This window comes from Pangasianodon hypophthalmus, chromosome 29 (genome assembly GCF_027358585.1).
Source record: "Pangasianodon hypophthalmus isolate fPanHyp1 chromosome 29, fPanHyp1.pri, whole genome shotgun sequence".
NCBI classification, from domain to species: Eukaryota; Metazoa; Chordata; class Actinopteri; order Siluriformes; family Pangasiidae; genus Pangasianodon; species Pangasianodon hypophthalmus.
Window position 1 is genome coordinate 1,262,021 of NC_069738.1, and position 22,060 is coordinate 1,284,080.

General features: G+C 36.4%; 1 protein-coding gene across 7 annotated transcripts; it reads left to right on the top strand.

The window, feature by feature from the left end:
- The first annotated feature begins 1,013 nt into the window (after positions 1-1,013).
- Positions 1,014-20,441, top strand: LOC113524029 (uncharacterized). Of its 7 annotated transcripts, none has more exons than XM_053231447.1 (11): positions 1,028-1,210; positions 1,332-1,381; positions 4,851-5,242; positions 6,011-6,148; positions 10,458-10,617; positions 11,029-13,152; positions 13,648-13,824; positions 17,139-17,271; positions 17,608-18,533; positions 19,190-19,357; positions 19,564-19,847. In XM_053231447.1, exons 1-6 carry the CDS (start codon positions 1,206-1,208, stop codon positions 11,097-11,099), a joined length of 816 nt encoding a protein of 271 aa, XP_053087422.1. In that variant the 5' UTR covers positions 1,028-1,205; the 3' UTR covers positions 11,100-13,152; positions 13,648-13,824; positions 17,139-17,271; positions 17,608-18,533; positions 19,190-19,357; positions 19,564-19,847. The 7 variants fall into 7 exon arrangements, with proteins under 7 accessions (XP_053087424.1, XP_053087422.1, XP_053087423.1 ...); XM_053231448.1 differs by having other exon boundaries at positions 18,505-18,533; XM_053231449.1 differs by lacking the exon at positions 17,608-18,533 and having other exon boundaries at positions 1,014-1,210; positions 10,461-10,617.
- Positions 20,442-22,060: the final 1,619 nt, after the last annotated feature.

Here is a 22,060-nt window from a genome sequence, read left to right on the forward strand (position 1 = left end):
AAAAAAGTTGTGAATGTTACTGTAAATACAGTTGTTAAATGGTAGGGGAGAGCGGAGCGTGTTGTCACTTTTTCCAGTATTGCTAACCTTCCTTTTGTATGATACAGTACAGTGGAATAAATGTCGTACTAAATGAAAGAATGAATCCATATCTTCATATACTACTTCAGTACAGAGTTACAGGCAGTTACACAGTGGCCCTGAAAAAGGACAGCTCAATAAAATCAAGTTAACTTACTTTTTAAAAAGTGGCATCTATAAAAATGAACTCAACTCTAATTTAAAAAGAGGTAACTTTCACTAAGAAGCCTAGGGTTAAAGTTTATTTTTGCCTGTTTTTTTTTTTTTTGAAGTTCTGTTTTTATTTACAGTTGCCTCTTTTTAAAAGTTGGTTCTCTTTTTTACGTTGACTCAAAGTTTTTATTTAAAGTTAAAGTTAAAGTGAAAGTTAAAGTGAAAGTTAAAGTTGCCCTCCGTTCTTTTTTTCTCCGTTTTTTATTTGAAGTCGTCCTCCCCTTTTTTAAAATGTTGTTGTTTTTTTTTCTTTCTTTCTTTTTCTTTTTTTTTTTTTTTTAAAAAAAGCTGATTCTTTTTTCTTTCTCTCTCTCTTTTTTTTTTAAGTTTAAGGATTGGGAGGAGAAGGCGGCTGTGTTTATTAAATAGGTGTTATTTATTAAATAGGTGTTATTTATTAAATAGGTGTTATTTATTAAATAAGGTGTTGACAAAATCAACAGATTACATATATCCAGAACTCTGCAGCGAGGGTTCTCACTTTCTCTAAGAAATCCTCTCATATTACTCCCATCCTACACACACTTCACTGGCTCCCCGTTCGTTCTCGTATTCAATACAAGATTCTCCTCATCACCTTCACAGCACTTCATGGTCTCACTCCCCCCCATACATTTCTGATCTTATTGAGATCTCATCTTACTTATTCTCCAGTTCGCACACTACGCTCTTCAGATACGGGTCTACTGTTATGATATCCACCGCTCGTGCTTTTAAGCTTCCGGGTCGCTACGTCACCCCGCCTGTGACGTCTCGCCCATCCATTGGACTGATTAATTCAGAGCTCGAGGGCCTGAAGGGGAGGCTGAAACCACTTTAAAAACATGTCATGCAGTAACCTATTTCTAGACTCCACGGAATTTCCCATCTTCTTCACCACTCTATTCTTTTAAACAACCAAATCTCTTGACATGAGGTAAGCTAAATGTGCTTTACTTATTGTTTAATAAGAATGACTGCTTTTATTTATTTTATTTTACTCACTTCTTCTTCTTCTTCTTCTTCTTCTTCTTTTTTTTTTTTTTTTTACCATCTAGTAAACATACTGAAATTGTGAGGGACTTTCTTCAGCCTGATCTCAAAAAAGGTAAATGACAAAACTCTCTGCATTCTGCTAAGCCTCAGTCTGGATCATATATGCTTATCAGTAATATTTTAATCATGCATGAATTTATAAAAGAAATGAATTCATCAATGTTCAAAAAGTGAAACCTTTTAGATATCATTTAAAGTGTGAAGTAATTTAAAAGTGAAGTAATTTAAGTAAGTGAAGTGACAAGTAATTTCAAAGTATCAAATGATACCCGTGAGCTAAGCTTTGGAGTGTTTTGTAGAGTGTTGTGACTAGTTACATGTTTCAGTGCTTCACAAATGTTGTTGATTTTAAGTATCTGATCTCAGAAACATTTCCTGTGTCAAACCCAGCTGGTGCTGAACGAGCCTTATCCTTTTTATCAAAACCACCTGTTGATTTTCAGCAGTTCACACTGTGTGAATACACCTGTGTGCTTAAACCGCTAGAAATGAAACCACAGGCATGTACACAAATTGTACAGAAATATATATAACATTAAGAGATATATCAGGAGAACTCACAAGGGCTTATCTCTGTTAAGACTATATAACTCCTTATGTCCAATTGCTCTTGCTTTGCACACCATTGACCTTTCTTTTTCTAACTTTTGTAGATCTCTACACTGAGAGATAGCTTTTGGGATGTGGAGTTAGTCACTGAATCACACTAAACCCCCATGAGACATTTTCTAATCACACTAAACCCGCGATGAATCATTTTGAGTCACACAGGTCCTAACGCTGCAGATAGGCAGTGATATTAATCATACGCTCTACACCTCACTGTGATATTAATCAGAGTTTCAGTGCTGTAATACGTGAGAACGCTGTTAACGTTGGCGCAGGCAGAATGCACCATGTCGCTACACTATGGTTCTGCTGTGAATTCTAGATATTCTAGATAAATTCTAAAAAAGCAAATACTATTTAGTAGTGTGTTAAAAATGAAATGTGGTGTTGAAAACTGTAAGTGTTGAGTGAATGTCAGGATTAGCTGATGTGTAATAACACCAGTGCAAATTAAGTGAATTCCTTGGGTTTCCCCCCTCCTTATGCTGGTTTTTATCAGACTGACGCAAAGTCCTACCCTTACAGGAAAAGTCCCTTTCTGTTCTTTTAACAGCCAATAACTTTTAAAAGTTATTAAATCAAAAGTACTTTTAAAAATGGGACAAAATAAACCTTATGTACAATTGGAACCTTGTGTGTGAAACATTGCTAGTAGTTTTGTACTTACATTAGTAAACACATTAATAATATTATTTCCTACGTTAATATTGAAACAGTAAAACAGTCTATAGATTACAATATAAACACATTTCACAGTAACCTGATTGTTTTAATATGAGGACTTCCCGCTGTAAGCTGCCTGCCTGGCTGTCATCAGCTCACTGCCTTACCTGTCTAAAATAAACAAAAACAGTGAAAAAACATGTCAGTAATGCTTCACTACAAAACAGAAAGGAAACATACAAATGGCCAACAATTGTCAGTTTTGTCCAAATACTTTTGGTCCTTTAAAAGCAGCGAGGTGGGGAGGGTGCATCATGCTGTCAGTCCTACACCGTTCACCTGATTTAGATGGAAATTCCCTCAAATTAATGCTGAAAGTTTGCACTTTGAACTTTTACTCATTGTTTAATTTGTACTCCAATATACTGTGTTAGAAAGTTAAAATAAGCATAACGTTGTCAGGGCGCACATATTTATAGAGCTGACTGTAAAATGCTTCGGTTAGAGCGTAGTGTTTGTGGGCAGAAGCAGGGATGCTCTTTTTCACTTTTTTAAGTTAATTTTTTTGAGCTTTAAGTTAGAATGCAGGATCAGTGAACCTCTTCAGAGCTCTTTTGCCGCATAAAAATCTTGGTGAACTAAAGTCTGAGCTTACCGAGCATGTGTCTTCACTTGGGCTGTAAGAGAACGCAGAAGCATTCCAGTGCACCGTTCATATTAACATTTGAGTTGGTTTATTTTATTTCGTCATTCAAAGTGGTTTTGTTTTGTTTTGTTTTGTAGTGGTGCTTCACGTTAGCGCTTTTGAGTGACGCCACACATCACAGGTTTTAAATTAGAACAATACCGCTCTGTCCATTCCTAATTATTCATTCTGTTATTGTTGTCATTCAGCACTTTGTTTCTGACCAAATATGTCCAGGATCATTTCAAGGGATTTACTGTAAATAGATACAAGTGATTGGACAAATATCAACAGAGGGTCTGCTACAGAAACCGAGATGGTTCATGTATTTAATCGTTGAACGATGGCTAGGTTTTTTTAATATGTTTATCAGCTTTGTATACTGTATGTGCTCAGTTCAGTCCCGTGAAATACTGGGTCTGCAATAAGACCGCGGTCTCTCAGGTGATAACCCCTGGGTTACAGGGTAGGTAACTTCCTCCTGTAACTATTTAAAATACAGCCTACTCTAGTTCTGTTTTATGTTCTTTATTTTTGGTACTGCCCATGTTATCTCTCCTAAGTGAGACTAGCTTCCATATCGTCCTGGTTTGAGGTTTGTCCAAGTATTTATTGTCAATGAATGCAAGTCTCATTTTTGTATAATTGGAAATAATCTCTGTAGACATACTTCTAATTCTCCTGTCAGTCTAGTACCCACTATCACCACTACCACCCATCCAACCAACAATCTTAATCTGTAATTGTTCTCAATCCTAGTCCTTGGCCTCCTGTTTGCTTTAGATTACATAGGAAGCATGGTGTCCTGTAAAATATTATTAAAATGCAGCAATGGAATGTGTCTGTATTATTAATCACTCCTGGAGAAATTCAATATGTTACCAAATCAATTTATAAAATATCCCCCTGCAGTATTACGGTTATTACAGTCTTTTTTCATTTAACACAAACTGTTTTTAGTGGACAGTGGAACCTGTGTGAAAATCTCCTTTGAAGCCTGTAGGTGCACCGCTCATAGAAATTAATTGATGCGCAGCTTCACTGGGAGTTATGGTGTATGGATGAGTGTATGGATGGGTGGGTTTCAGTGAAAAACCACCAGCTGCTGCTGCTAACAAGTGGGGGCCTACGTTTGTTCAAACTTATCAAAACTGCACTCTAAAAATGCTGGTTTATTTTTGTGACCTAAATTGGGTTGATAATGGATGACTAAACTCATGCTGGGTTGAGAATATGAACCTGAAAGAGAACAGGCATGCTGTTAGATCAAGATAAATGTTCTGAAAATTTCCACTGTGTGTGTTTAGACAGAGCAGCATTTAGAAAAATTTAAGTCTGTACAGTAAAAGAAATCAGCTGCAACTGCAAGAAATACAAGTTCTTTTTGCTTTTATAGAAATATCAACACCTTCTGACCAATCAGACTCTAGATTTAATCAATGGCGTGGTGTAATTAATACTATTTCTCTCACTAGCAATAAAAGCTTGATTGATTGTACAAATGTTAAATTGGTTTAGAGACTTGTCTGAGTATATCATAAAATTCTATCATTTAATTTTTCAGTTACACCACGGGATTACCTCTCGAAGATCAGAGAAGTCGTCTTGATTCATTGCCAGTCACAGATTGCAATAAAAAACATGGAAAAATGCAACTTCAGGGTGGGATCTTTGAAAGACACGTCATATGAAGATGAACCTGACATATTAGAGGAATGGGAGCAGTACTACCTGAGAGAGAACATGAAGATGGAGGTGATTGGTGTTTTTGAGGAGTTCCCCTGTAACTCCCTCTATGCTGAGCTGGTGCTGATGGTGTGTGAGGATGGGAAAGTGTTTGCTTATGAAGATGAACAGATGCATCTAGTTGCCAAAAGCCTGAAAGAGCTGTTTGACTATGGTCTCCAATTTCCTGGCATCGAACAATACTACCGTGGTCAAAGCTTTGAGGACATGGTGAGTAGAAAGTTATCCTATATAGTCAGTCATATTTATTTATAAAGCACATTTAAAAACAACAGCTGTTGGCCAAAGTGCTGTACAAAATTTAAGCATAAATTTTGCACAGTGTGTTGCTGCATTAGTGCATTAAATTTGGTATATACAGTACTATATACAGATCGACTGCAGATGGCCAATAGATTCATCAAATTAAACTTGATTAATAAGTAGAAATTCTTGATAAACTTTGGCTTTGAGCTTAACATTAAGTTAAAAATCACAAAGTAAAGGTTATTAAACTTGTTTACAGTGCAAAAAATGATCTCATTACCTGAAGATAGGAAAAGTTATGTAATATCTCTTATTATGTTCATATAACACATGTAAGACTATTAAGCCTATTTCTAGACATATTTACTAATTTTAAGCTTGAAATTGTCTTATACTATTGGCAGATAATTTTGCTTCCTTCTAAATATGAATGATTAAGGCACAAATATCTACAAGAAAATTTGCCTATGTTCAAGATATTTGCTCAGATTTTTTTTGCATTCAATGAATACTGGTGAAGCAGCAGTCCTCCATTGCACTCTGATCAGCAGTGACCTTCTTCCTTTTCCTTTAAGCCATTTAGTCAAATCTACAGTCTATGATAGTATACAGTATACTATCATTTCTTACAACCCAGAAGCAATGTAGCTTTTTAACTCTTACAGTTTATTAAGATGTGTGTATATGTTTGGTCTTGAGGCCATGCTTAACTTTCCTACTATCCCTCTGTAGACCGATGCTGAATGGGACAGAGTGAAGAAATCAACAAAAGAGGTTGCAGTGAAGAAGCAGCATCAGGACATGCTGGAGCACATGGAAGAATCCTATCTGATAGACTTGGCCATTATTAAGCAGAGACTGCAAACTGAGGTATTGTTTCTCTCACTGACTTCTATAGAGCCATACTCTTTTAGCTGGCTCATTGGCTGCCTTTCTCTCGATTAGAAATTGGCAGGGGTGGTGGTACAGGTATGGATTTGTCTCAGAGATGGTGCATTCTTCACATTATTGTTCTATATTGCACTCCTGGTCCCCTAAGAAGCTTCACTAAAGAACATGGCATTCTTCTCAGTCTTTTCCCTACTGATGGCACCCCTCTCATGCTCCTCTGAGACTATAACCTCCTCTCCAACAAGCTCCAGTCCTCCTGCGTTCTCTCTCTTTTGTACACTTTTCTCCTGATATTTAACAGCTGAATCGATTCAGTAGCAGAGATGACCAGAGCCAGCAGTAACACCGGAGTTGATGCAGAGTCTGCGGTTGGAGCTCCTCACTCCAGCAACCCAGTGCAATGTGGTGACGTCAGCTAAGAGACAGCAGGTGAGACCTCATCCATCTGTCAATCCTGAACCACTAGGTGTGCCATGCCAGGAGCCCTGAATGCCAGCATACCAGGAGGGAGAGGACATAGAGAACTATTATCTTTGTTTCGAGCGTCTGTCGAGGACCTGGAGATGGCTGGAGGAGGAATGGGCCATGATGGTGCCACTACTTACCAGAAAGGTGCTAGAGGCATACATCACTATAGCCGAGGAGACTGTCGTCTATGGTGACCTGAGGGAGGCTCTGCTGTAAAAATTTGACATCTCGGCAGAGACTTACCATCAACACTTCCGACACATGTCTGCAACGCTGGGAGAAATGCCAACCGAGACCTACCACCGTTTCAAGGGACTCTACCAATGACCGGAACAATGAATGAAGGAGGAAATGGGAGGAATCATCATCCTCGAACAGCTGCTTCGCATGCTGCCCTACGATGTCACAACTTGGTATGAGAGCATGAGCCAGTAGATGGTCTGTCAGCTGCCCGTTTTGCATCACAGTACCTGAATGCACACCGGGGAGGACTGCCACATCAACAGGTGACAACTATCAGGGGGTCACTGTGCAGGGCAATGAAGGTAACAACTCCTTTACTTTGTTTAGCAAAGGACTCGTGTACTTTTATTGTCAGCAGGTCATAAAGCTTTGACCTGTCCAGTGCGTAAACCAAAAATATCTAGCCTGTGTTATGTACCGAGGAAGGGTGACATCAGTGAAGATAATTTATGTGAACTTGTTGCACAGTACTGTGATGTGACTGTTAGTGGACATGGCATTAAAGCACTAATAGACACTGGAAATGCAATGTCCCTCATAACGCTTTGTCATGTCCCAGAGACTCTAATTAGCTATGCAAACACCATTGCCATGGTGACAGGAAAATGTACCCTACTACAGAGGTAACTGTCAATGTAAATGAACAATCATACCTGACGTGTGTTGGAGTGGTGGAAAGATTGCCAGCTGATATGGTTTTGGGGTGGGACATGCCTGTACTAAAACACCTGCTGGGAAACGGTAATACTTGTTGTGCCACTAAAGCTGTCATGTCATCCCCGGTTGGCTAAAGCAAAGTTTGGTTTGCAGCCTCTGCCTGACTTTGATGCTAGTCTGTTTCAGGGCAGCAATAAACCAAGAAAATCACGTCAGCAGCTCCGAGAGGAGAAGTACTTGGATGGTCCAATACAGGAGGTATCTACTGAAGGTTTGGTGGTCAGGAATTGGAAAATACCTTGTAATATTGCCCAATTACCAGTGGCCGATGTTACACTGAAACCACTGTTTTACAAAACACAAGGGGAGGAAGCTTGTCATGAAACGTATGTTGTTGAAAATGGAGTTCTATATGTGGTGTAGGATGATGTTAAACATCTTGTTGTAGATCACCCATATTACACCTTGCACACACTATACCATGGTCAGGACATTTGGCACATCAGAAAACATACCACTAAATTTGTACCCATTTTTATGCTCACTTATCGTTCCACCTGCCCTGTTTGTCAGAAAACGAGTGCTGTTCTGAGGTTAGCCAGAGCTTCGCTGCATCCGTTACCAATGATCTCTACTCCCTTCCAGAGGATAGCCATGGACATCATTGGACTTCTGGAAAGAAGCAGCACTGGCAATCAATACATCCTGGTCATACGTGACTACGCCACACAATACCCTGGGGCTTTTCCTCTATGCACGATCACTACAGCCAAGGCAATAAGCACTCTTGTTCAACTCTTTTCCAGAGTTCGTTGAGCTCGTTGAACAAATTGGAAGTGCCAAGTACATGCCAAGGTCAAGGCCGTACAAGCCAAGGTTGAGGCCATGTGCAACTGTCCCAGATCTTGCACCAAGAAGGAGGTACATGCCTTCCTAGGGTTAGTTGGATGGTACTGGAGATTCATACCGCACTTCTCCAGTATAGCCGTACCCTTGACAAATCCAACCACAACAACAGTCAAGAACTCAGTGAACTGGATGGAAGACTGTGAGAGGGTTTTCGCGCAATTAAAACAGCACCTGTGCACATCTCCAGTGCTGTAGAGCCCAGACTTCACAAACTTGGTGCAAGAGGATGTCTCCACCAATGGGATAGGGGCAGTACTGGCCCAAGGAGATGCTGGCCAAGAGTGACCCATCCTCTATCTTAGCTGTAAGCTCCTGCCTAGAGAAACCTGAAACTCCACTATTGAGAAAGAGGGCCTAGCTATTAAGTGGACCTTGGACAGCCTGTGATCCTACCTTTTGGGAAGGGAATTCAACCTCGAGACCAATCACCGAGCCCTGGCATGGATACATTCCATGAAGGACCGTAATGCCCAAGTGGCTCGATGGAACGTTGCCCTTCAGCCATTCCAGTTCATGGTCAGATATAAAGCTGGAAGAGACACTGTTACTGCAGACTTTCTATCCCGATTGCTGAGCCTTGCTAATCCAGGAGAGGAGGGAGGTAAAGTGACAGAGGACTCTGTGTGACATGATGCCTCCTTTCCCTGGACTGTCCCAAGTGTTTATCTGTCTAGGGAAAACAGGAAATGTCTCTTTATTAACTCAGAATCTGCTTAAAGAGATGTTGAAAATATTTGTTATAAATATATTTTTTATTTGTATTTGCTATTTGTATCACCACGGACACTGTACATAAAGACCGTTGCACTCCTTCCTCCCTGGCATGCAGCGAGCTGTTACCAATACACCTCATCACGGCAATTAGAGAGAATTAAGTGCAGCTGAGAGAAAGTGGAGGCAATCAAAACCTGATACTGGTCCTTCTCACACTGCTCTCCTTTGTCAAAATTCTCATGTGATGGGTCAGATGCTAAGACATCCTTCTGGAAGGGAAAGCTGGGAGCATCTGCATCTACCCAAGATCAACAACACTTTTTCTTCACTTCTCAACCCCCTGCCTCTTTTGTCACCATTCTCCCTGAATGCTGATGACTTCTTTGATGAGAAGATTAGCAAAATCTGCGATTCCTTCCCTCCTACCTCAATTCCTACACTCCTACACTGATCACTCATCTCTTCCTTTTTCTTTAAAACATCTTCTCCGCTTTCTACAGAAAACATCCTGCCCACTGAATCCAACCCCTTTCACAATGTTCCAGATCATCTCACAAGATCTCCTCCCCTTCACCATTTTCATTATAAAGGATTCCATAACATCTTGTCATGTACTGAATTAGGTGGTTTAATGAGTCTTCAAAGACTGGCTTTGTGAGGAAAAGCTAAAGGACCTGAAGAAGAAAGCGTATAAGATATCGGTAAATTGTTTGAAAAGTTGTATATTGTTTATTTCTCACAGACCTGTTGTTGGAAGGTCATTTTCAGTTATAATAGGCTTTAATGGAAAGAAATAACCAAATGCTATTTTGTAAAGGACCTCTGTCTCTCCATCACGCTCTCTGCTTTGTACTCTTTTTCTTTTTCTCCTTCCCTCTTTCTGTCTGTTTTTCTTTATATCTTTTTATCTTATACTATGTATTTTTTGTCATATTTTCATCATTCTCCTGTTCTTCCTTTTCCTTGCCTTTTCACTTTTTAACCTTTTTCTACTCATTTCTTTTCTCATCATCCTTTTTTCTATTTCACTTCTTTTTTCCTTCTTCCTTTCTTTATTCATCCCTACACCCCACACAGCTCCTTGCCAGCACTGGATATTTCATTCAGAAAATACATATCTAATTGCATCTACCCATGCGTTCTTGATGTATGTGTATTTATTTTTTATTCATGTTTTTTTCACAAGTGAATTATTATTATTATTTTTTGTAATGTAAAATTTGGATTCTGTAGCTATTGAGTCTCTGTATGTGTTTAAAAAGTGTTTTACTTTATTCATTGTACCATTCTCACGCAGCAGCCAAGCAGAATGTCAAGTAATAAAGAGCGATGTGGAGGCAACAGGAGAAGAAACATGCCAAAAAAATCCTCCACATGGAGCACACACTTCAACATGGGTGAAGACGACTTCGTAAAGGGGAACCACAAGTTGAAACATCACAGAAGACATAAACAATGTAAGTGTGTAAGGCATTATCATGCTAAATTGTTGTTTAGTTTCACTGTAGCTTAAAGAATATTCTCAATAAGCTATGTAATGAAATGTAAGATCTGTTGTCCAATGTTTAATGTTACTCAAGGGGCCAATGATTATTCAAAAAATGAAAAAGCATTTTTCACCCATACAAAAACTTTAGTAACTGCAATAGTAATTTTTAGTAATTGTAATAATTTAGTAATCACTTGAGTAAATGAGAGAAACTAAACTTAAAGTCTGGTGATGTGAAACTTATGGAGGAAAGACTAGGAAGCACAAGAAGGAAATCAGAATGTCTCACATCAATCTGCTTTATATAACAATTCTCAAAATATTATTCTCATTCTGCAGTTTGTTTCAGTTTTTTTTTTGTTCCTGTGTTTTTCTACAGCACCGCAGAAAGCAGACCTGTGTCAGACCTGTGTCAGACCTGTTTCAACCACCACCTCTGTTCTCTGCTGACGCCTTCGTCTCTGCAGATATTGCACACTTTGTTCTGTGTAAATACTTCCTGTTCTATAAAAAACATCTCAGCGCACACGTTCTCAGGAGCTCTGTTTGCTTCCCGTACGTCTGTGGACTGAGTGGCCATCGTTTTTTCGTGTCAGTAACAGAAATAAAAAAAATAAAACATGAACATTTATTTGATTGTGGTTTAAAAATACAAGCAGGAGAAAAGAAAAACATTTGTGTTTTTTATAATGAGTAAATGAAATACAACATTTAAAAATATCTTGTGTTTCTTTTCCTTTTTTTAGATCAACAAATAAGTTTTAATTCGTTTACCGTTTTATCACTGATAAGCTACTTAACACAATCACATTAGACTCAAAGGTGCTTCAGGCTGACTCATTTTATGATTGAATGAAATTAAAAATGTCATTTTTTGATGTACAAAAAGTGTTTTAAGTTTTGTATTTGCAATTTCTGCTCATAAAAATGAATGAAATGAAATGAATTATTTCTCCTGCCTGGATTTTGAAACCACAATCAAATAACTATTCATATATTTTTTTTTATTACTGACACAAACATAGAATGATGAAAAGGTACAAGAACTCCTGTATTTTACTTTCATTCATTTTTTATTTCAAAATTATAAAGGGAAAAACCTTTTTTTTTCTTGGCACACACTGAAATAAAAATTAATTTTGAAAAAAAAAATACAACTAGTGAAAAAAATATTTTTTGAAAAAAAGTTTTGAAAAATCTTATCTTTTAAAAAATATTTGTAAATCTAAATAATCTGCTCTGTTCTTTTTCCAGCACGAGATGCATAATACAATAAATCATCTTTTTGCTTGAATGATGAAATCTGTATTGTATATAAAATGTATATATTTTTTTAATAATTTTGAAATAAAGCATTGATCTGTAAAGCAGTATGGGGCTGTATTTCATCATCATCATCAACATCGTCATTATGCCTATATTTTTAATATATTGTAAGATTAGGATAGACACTTTAGGTGTGCAGGTGCTCCTAACAAACATCGATGCAGTGATCCAATCAGTCAATCATGTGACAGCAGCACAATGCATAGAATCATGCAGATACAGATCAAGAGCTTCGGTTAATGTTCACATCAAACATCAGAATGCAAAAAACAAAACAAAAAACGCTGAGTGAGCGACAGTTCTGTGGGTGGAAGCGATTTCCTGTCAGCTCAGATCAGTCTGCTCGTTCTCCTCTGATCACTCTCATCAACAATGGTTTGGTTTTTCACACTATCTGCCAGATTTTATGCGATGTGCTGCTGCCACATGATTGACTGATTGGACAACTATAAGTATGTGCAAAAGTCTTAGGCACATGCAAAGAAATGCTCTAGAGCAAAGATGCCTTCATAAATAATGAAACTAAATATTTCTACATTTTAAAAATCCTATAAAGAGCAGTAAACAGTAATAAATGAAACAAAGTCAGTATTTAATGTGACGATCCTTCACTTTAAATAAATAAAGCAGTATGTGAGGTGCAGTGTGTGCAGTTTTATAAGGAAATGAGCTGGAAGTGTTACTGAGCATCTTGCAGAAGCAGCCACAGTTCTTCTGGAGACTTTGACTGTCGACTCGCTTCTTATTTCTGCAGCGAAACCCAGCAGCCTTCATTATGTTTTTATCTGAAAAGTGTCTCTTATGGAATCTGCTGCTTTCTTTACTGACATACAAACATTTTTCTGTAACATTTCATTTTGTGCTGGAAAACTAATGTTTGGAATCTAAAATGTTTTTGTACTGAATCAATAATGTAGAAGTCAGAAAATAAACATCTATAACAAAGTTTGTACTAAAAAACAATACAGTGCCTAAGACTTTTGCACAGTGCTGTATATATGTTTGTATGTATGTATTGTGTCATTTATACCCACTGATGGCAATTTGTGGTTTCTCACATCAACTTCATGTGCCACACAAAAAAACATCTGAATGAAGTCCACAGCAGCACAGACTGATCACTTCTTCGAAGATGGTTGAGGAAAGAACAGTCATAAAGAACGGTTATTGACGAAAGGTAAGCCACATCATTTATTTTCATCTTAGGAGGAGAAAAGTGCTTTAATCGATAGAATCAATGTATGAATAATCTATGAGGTTTAAAGTTCCTGAATAGCGACACACTGGAAATGAAACATTGAACATTGCTTTCATGTGGTCTTATCACACACACACACACACACACCTAGCTCTTCCAATTAATTTATAGACATTAGTGCAAGTACAGTCATTAGTATTTTATATAAAAACAAAGACAAACACTAGTCTCCTCCTGTCACTTGCCAAATCCAGCTGTTTTGTATCATTTTCATGTTAAAGTTCATCAGTGTTCTGTGTTCACTGGCTAACTGTTAGAATTAAATTATAATATTAATTTACAATCAATTATAAATGCTACATTTGGCTATAAATGCTAAATCAGACTTTAAATCAGATGTGTTTGTGGCTCAGCAAATTCAGTGTGGTAAATGCAGAGGTGAAAACTAGAAGTGTTTTTTTCACCATTTCCCAGAGAAAGAGAGAGAGAGAGAGAGAGAGAGAGAGAGAGAGAGGTGCAGCTTTGCTGAAAACTGACTGGACGACTGTGAGAGACATTTATTAGTCAGTTGCTGGAAATTTATCTCAGAATTCCTGAGTAAATTCATCTATCCCTCATAAAAAAAAGGATGACTGACACAAGGGAACAGAGGTAAGCTAAGCTAACTTGTCAACTTTTTATTTTTGAACTTAATGATTAATGATTGAATGTATTTTTATGTATTTTTGGTTGCAGTTGAATTGCTTCTTATTACACGCTTTCCTGTTAGTTTGTAGATAAAGTGCTTTCATGAGATTTGATTCTGTAGCCTAGGAGCCATTTCTGTCACTGGAGTAATTTCTGCTCATCTTAAAGGCCCACACGTAGTCGATCGAATCAGTTTTATTACTTTAGAATGCAATCTTTCTACAAAAATTCCTCAATATGCAAACTGCAAATCTCATACTAGTTTACTGTTATGCTATAGAATATCTCAGTTCTCTCATTTACAGCAGCTAGATCAAATAAACAAGGTAGTACTGGTAAGAGCTCTATTCTGTTTTTCTTTAATATAACATCATTTTGAAGACTTCACCTCTTAATTGAAGATATATCTTTATTTAAGAGTTTATTTTTACATAAATTTCAGAATTGTCATAATGAACTGAGTTCATATTTATTCATAATATTATTTTAATAATATGATTTTATTTTTAATATGAATTTTATTAATTTCCAATACCACATCAGCTATTTTATCGAGTTAGTTATTTGATCTAACATTTCTAACATTGAACTGAAACAGATGACCAGCAGCTGGTGGTTTCTGTAAAACACTGTACATATGAAAGGTGTATAAATACAGATACTTTATTATAATGCATCCTAAATGAATATGAATACAGGTTATGAATAATAGACAGTAATTTTTAAAGTAATTATTATTATTTTTTTTTTAGTAAAGAAACTTTTTTTTTTTTTTTTAAGAAACCTTGGGTCATGGGGAGGGTTGCCAGGTTTTGTCAGGTTCAACCTTAAATAACTACTAAATAACAACTGCACAAAAAACTCGAAACAAGTCTAAAATGTTTAAACACATTGCGCTTCAGTTTATCCTCTTTACGTAGTGAATAAGTTAGCGTTGGGGAAGATATCTGTTTTGTAATATTTATCTGCAATACACTGACATTATACACCTGGCAACCCTGCTCACTGCACTTAAAAAAAAGAACTAGTTCATTAACATTATATGAATCAGAGATGCACTATGCAGTTTTTCAGTTGTTTGACCTGACACAAACACTGCCTTACTGAGATCCAAAATAAAACCATATTTCTACCATATTTCTGTACAAGCAATAGAAGTAATAATACAATATTATTACTATATATATATATATATATATATATATATATATATATATATATATATATATATATATATATATATATACACAATATTATTACAAGTTTTAATTTATAGAGCCACTGCTCTGTATTACCCGTGAAGATCACGTGCAGTGCACAGAGCAGCATTTCTCTGCTGGGCTCATTACAAATTATCATGTAAATATTTTATTTCACTTATTTCAATTATTTTTTAATATTAACATTTTTTTTTTGACAGATGATGAAAATCTTACAGGATTCCAACTTTATAATAGATTCTGATAGTGTGTCCAGGAACTTTTCTGAACTTTCTGAAATATAACAAACCAAAAAGAACTTCAGTAAATAAAATATTATTAGATGGCTTTTGTTGTGAACGATAAATAACAGTTTCATGTTTTGGGAAAGTTCTGAAATGCTGAAAGACCAACAGTTACAAATTTACAACATTTTTTTGAATACAACCTCATGGTATGTGACGTAGAGTGAATTTTGAATTTTGAGTATCTACCAATCCCTGCACCCATAATGTATGGGTGACAAAGCGAATGCACGAAGGAAAGGTGGAGGAGGGAGTGTGTGTGAGTGTTTGAGTGTGTGTGTGTGAGTGTGTGTGTGTGTGTGGAGAGGATGTATATGTGCATGTGCATATGTGCAAGTGTGGTTGCATGCTCCACGCTAGAACAGTGTGCTTGTTTACACTGAACTTATAGAAAGGAGAGCAATAGAGGAAAGAGATGTGGTGAGGAGTTTAAAAATTCCATCTTTAGTAGATGGTCAGAGGCAGAGACTTAAACACGAAAGCAGCTAAGATCGTCTCTGATCCTGCTCTTCCTTCAGGACTGATACAAACCATAAAAACATTAAAATAACTTTCAATAAGAACCACTAAACAATAAGAACCACCTTTAGCAACAATAATGAAGTAAACATTTTCTGTAGGAGTTTATCAGTCTCTCACATTGTTTTGGAGAAATTTTTGTCCCACTCTTCTTTACAGCATCGCTTCAGTTCATTGATGTTTGAGGGCATTCGTTTATGCACAGCTCTCTTCAGATCCCGCCACGGCATCTCAATGGGTCTGAGGTCTGGACTTTGACTTGGCCATTCCAACACCCTGATTTTTTCCTTCTTTAGCCATTTGGATGTTGGTTTTTTAGAAGAAGACTTTATTCATCACAGCCCAGTGAAATTCTTTTCTTTGCATATTCCAGCTTGTTAAGAAGCTGGGGCCAGAGCGCAGGGTCAGCCATGATACAGCGCCCCTGTAGCAGATAGGGTTAAATGCCTTGCTCGAAGGCCCAACAGTGGGAGCTGGGTGGTGCTGGGGCTTAAACCCCCAACCTACTAATCAGAACACAGAGCCTTAACTGTTGAGCAACCACTGCCTCTGCTGGTGTTTTTGGGATCATTTTCCTGTTTCATGAAAGCCATACTTCTTCAGTCTTTTTCTGATTGTGCTGTCATGAACATTAACATTTAGTGTGCTTACAGAGGCCTGTAGGTTTTTCTTTATATCTCTGGCCATTAAACAGTCTGACCTTGGACTGAATTCTCCTCACTGTAGATGGTGAATTTTAAATTGTTTGGAGATGGCCTTATAACCCTTCCCAGATTGATGAACAGCAACAACTGCTTCTCTGAGATCATGGCTGATGTTCTTTTTTCTTGACATGATGTAGAGACACACATGAGTGCTCCAGAAAACAAAACTACCAAGAGTTCTGCTTTTATAGAGGTAGTCACACTTCTTGATGATTAACAAATCTTGTGCATTTCATCAGTAACTCCTACCTGTTTACTCTCTTAATGATTGTAGAAGTAGGAAGGGCGTACTTTTTTTTTTTTCACCTGGTTTCTGAATATTGATAAATGATAAATAAAACACCCTGATAAATTAAAAACTCTGATAAATAAAAACTTAGAATTGAAGGAGAGTGTACTGTACCAGGAAACTGTTCTGTGTTTACTATTGAAAGATGTTCTATGAAATTAATATAACTTTTTTTTTTGCTGTCATGTTATAAAGGACCTCACAGTGAAGAGGAGAGCTGTTCACTCAATTTTCTGTCACTAACCCATGTTTATTTTCACAGGGCACAATCACAGCTCATTAAAGATAAATTTCCCCAAAATGCAAGATTCCTCTTCTTTGAAGCCGTAGCGCTAGTGAGTAGAACTGAACTCGGCGGTGATGATCAGCTGAACATGAATCAAATACTAGAGAAGGTAAGTGCAAACCTATCCTGCTTTAACACGTGTGTTCACTTGGGCTGTGCATCTAGGGACAATATAAACAGGAAAAGTTCAAGTACCACATATGAAAGAGATCAACATGAAAATAGAAATGGTGGTTTTATTTTAAATCTCTAATAAAACATCAGCCCTCATAGCTACAACTAAGGACTTGTGGTGTTATACATGTTACTTTACAGTATAATTGTTCATCATATCTGGGTAGGTTTAAATCAGGACCGGAGAGAAGAGGTTAAAATTGAGAAAAGAGAGAAATTAAGACAATTTGTCTGTGCCCAGCAGGATTAATTGTTCTTCCTTCCTCTATAGATTGGATCATACGCTAAAGTAAATGTGACCTGACATTTAGAATCATTAAAAGACAATAAGATGTCTTCTGTTTTGTGAAGTTGGCCATTGTTGGATTGGCCACGGTTGTAAGCGTTTGTGAAGTGGGTATAGTATGAGCAAATGTTTGCAATTTTATTGTTTTTTTTTCTATTGATAGAAATGTTTCTTGTATTTTCCTGGTTGTACTACTGCTGTGATACTGCTGAATAGTGGTTCATTTAAAGTAAGACTCCAGATTGCAGTGAACTTGTGAGTCACATGTGTATAATTACATTTAGTGTACAAATCCCAGCAATGCCACAGCCACTTGACAGCCAAGAGTCCACAACCAGTAGACACACTCTTAAAGGGTGGTATGTGTTGAGTCAGGGACGCATGACAGCATTTTAGGGCCACGGTTTGAAGAAAAAAAAAATCAAGAATAAAGTTATATTTCAAGAATTTTTTTTTTTTTTTTTTAGAAAAAATTGCAAAATTTCAAGAAAAAAGTATTAATATTATGAGAAAAAAGTCTAAATATTTTGACAATAACGTTGCAATTTTACTTTACAAATAAAGAAATGTATTATTATTATTATTATTATTATTATTATTATTATTATTATTATTATTATTATTATAACTTTGAAATGACTGTGTAATAACTGTGTTTATTTAGAAGAAAGAAGCACATGGATTTAGTAGAAATGGTCTCTTTTGTTGAAGGAGAAATCACATTTTCAATGGTTCATCAGAGGCGTAACAGCTGTAACTCAGTACAGCAATCGAGCGCACATGGACTCACCATTAAGTCATAGTATTACTACTTTATCCTTGAAATATTATGACTTTTTTTCTTGAAATATTATGAAATCTTGAATTTTTTTCTTTAAACAGTGGCCCTAAAATGCTGTCGTTGGGATGAGGTAAGAAATATAACAAATTAGTAAATCTTACAAATTTTTTTTTGGAGGAAAATTTTTAGCAATTATCTTAAAACATCTTCAATTCTTCCATAGGAATAAGAATTGGGCTGATACATAATCAACACTGCATTTAGCTAGTTAAAAATGACCTGCTCTTTTCTCTATAACATTACAGAATGTATACAGCTATGACCCTGAGGTATAATTTATTTGAGCCTGAAACGTAAATGGGGAAAAAGTGGATTTAATCAGCAGTGTCTCTTATTAATACTATTTTCCAAGCTGCCCTTGGAAAGTCTTTTGATTCTCTCTGTGGTGTTTGGGCCCCTAATGGGTCACAATAAGGTTTCTATTTTTTTTTTTTCATTGTCATTTTTAGATTGTCACTGTTTAGTACTCCTGGTTATATAATTAGTAATTAACACTAAAGTACACTCTGAAATTGATTATCATAATGAGCTGGATCTAATAGGAGTTTTATGAAATGAAGATGTTGAAACAAATTGGAGGGAATGCAAAAATGATTGTGAGGGAACACAACAGTATAATAAAAAAGTGAAATTGTGACCTGCACCTGTACTGTGACCTGAAAAAAGTGACCTGTTAGGGGCTCAGTAGGGCTCAGGCTTATGACACTGATTTTTTTTTATCTCAAGATGCTCCACAGCATCCTGTTCTTAGGGAACATTCATCCAGCAAAGTACAACCCACAGGACATCTTTGAAAACAGCTATAATTACACCGTGGAGCTGTTCCCAGGTCCATTCAACCGTTACCGAACCCATGTGCCTCTACAGACTCCTTTCTCCTACTTTCTAGAGCTGGTTAGTGAAACATATGATTTATATTTAAACAAATTATATATATATATATATATACATATATATATATATATATATATATATATATATATATATATATGTATGAAAATTGTTTGTTAAATATCATTCTGCAGTTCTGGACCAATTCTGGAACAAACTAGTTTGATGCCATTTTTATTGCAATTTGCATTTTAAAACTATATTTCCAGGTTCTGAAATGCTACGGTCAAAATAATGAAGACACAGTGAAGGATAAACTGTTCAAAACACTGAAGAACTATAAGGGATTTGGTGGCAAAAAAACCCCGCTAATTTCCACCGTCATATGCATCTGTGAGAACGGTGTGTCCAGATACTACGGAGCTTCTCTGTCCTGTGGAAGTGACACAGCGAGAAAGATCATGACTGCTGTGTCCTGTGTGCATGTTTGGCATCTCAAAGTTTCCTCTGCTGTGATGTCTGTGTTTCCTGATGACACTGGAGAACCACGTAGTATAAAACTCCCAGATACAGTGAAGTGTAGAGCGTATGCAGTGGCAGACATGAGGAAGCTGAAACCACCTTGTAAGCGCTGCAATCAGCTTTATTCTCTTCCTGATCACACACACCATCCAAATCCCCCTGGTAACTGTGCTGAGACAGAGGCGATCAGTAACTTTTTTAAAGCTGAGAAGCATGGAAATTCTAGGCAGACTCTTTTTAGACATAACCACCAAGAAGAGATGCAAAGAATGAGCAACTGTTTTGACATGAATATGGAACAGAGAATGGAGAGAAGGTCAGTCCGAGATAATTATAGTATTAGTGTTGTCTATAATCCTTGAATGGGGAAATTCTTCTTGCATGACTTTTTAATTAGGAAGAAGTAGAAATATATTTTTTAAATGTGTGAGTTGTAATAAAGCTACAGATGTGTGCTATGGTGGTGGTTATGTGGTGTGGGCTGTAGGAGGCCAGTCTTCTTGCTGTTGGTTGTTCTGTAGCGGACATCTTCTCACACCACAGGAACATCACTACAGTGTATTACTAAAAGCTGCAAATACAGTTCGTCACATTTAATTCTTCTGCTTCTCCCATCTGTTTTTTTTTTTGCTATTTTCTTTCACAAAAATACTTACTAACAAAAGTGTAATAAAAACATTTTTTCAATGAACCAGTGTGATTGTTTTTATTGTAACTCAGCATTCTGAAATGTGGAAATACAGTAAGTGAGAGTAAATCATTAGGAATTTAGAATAATTATAGAAAATTACATTATATACAGAAAACATGTAAAAAAAAATTATTTCGAACCTGCAAAATACTGTTGAGAGGGACGGACAAAGTCCCATTAAGTTCTTCACTTGTACATTTTACTAAATAATTCAGCGAGAACTGAAGCCAAAACACATGCTTTGTTTTTGGGGGAAACCCAGCAGCCTTCTGGTTTTTTTTTTGTCTCAGAAGTGGTGTGTTACATTATACGTTGCTTTCTTTACTGACGTACAAACATTTTTCTGTAACATTCAAATTTGTTTGTTGGAAAATTAATGTTCAGAAATATAAAATTCTATTGTACTAAATCAATAAATCACAGCTATAACTAAATTTGTAGTAAAAAACATAGGGTGCCTAAGACTTTTGCACACTCCATGTTCACTCTGACGTTTGAAAACGTACAATGTTCCCCATGTTGTTCCTCTCAGAGCTTTATGAATATTTGTCTTCTGAGTGGAAATAGGAGTACTGTTACACAAAGCAATAACGTGCAAGGAACATGTTTCTTTACTTACAAAATAAGATTTCGTTATCTTAAAATATAATACTTACTTAAAATATACATATTCTGCTTCTGAAGCTTTAAATGTTTGTTTATTAAGTATTTGAGGTGGTTTCAATGTGGATTTACCAAAAGTGGAGTCCAACTAATGAATGTGGTGATAGTCACTGTACTTCATATAAATCTGCCAAATTAAATCTAATCTGGTTTTATAGTTGCTTAGATATGTAAACTCTGAGATTCAGATACAGAACTCTACAAGTTAATATGTTAGCATAGTGGCAGGAACTGGAGGATTCCCCTAAGTCTTTGAGTCTTGGGTGTTTGGGAGCACTTTCGCTTCCCAGTAAGTTCTGACACTGATCGCCAGTGAGTGTTGGACTGAAACAGTGTGCCAATGCTGCACTCTGGTAGCCTTTCTTACTGATCCACTCCAGGATAAAGAAATCAGCAGAGGGAGTGGAACATTTTTGTTATATGCTGCTGAAAGTCTGAATGGATCACATAAACACTGTCTTTATTCAGATTTTAGTTATTGTACTTTTCTAATGGTGAATATTTTTGATCAGTTGTAAGTGGAACCCAAGGTGAGTTTTCAGGAAATGCTTATTTTTGTATTATTATGTATTGAAAGTGTGTCATATCGAGACACCATTATATATTATACTTTATCATTATATATTATACTTTATCATTATATATTATACTTTATCATTATATATTATACTTTATCAAATTATGTCATCATTACATGCTTACCATTTACTACCATTATTACGATTTAGTGTTTCTTTACATTATATTACATCAATTTTATTTTAATTATGAAATAAAATTAAAATTACTGCACTACTGCCTGATTATTCACCTTTTTTTGCATTAATTTAAAAACTCTAGGACTGTGATTTCATTGTAACTACATCAAGCCGATGTATAATTATTTTAAA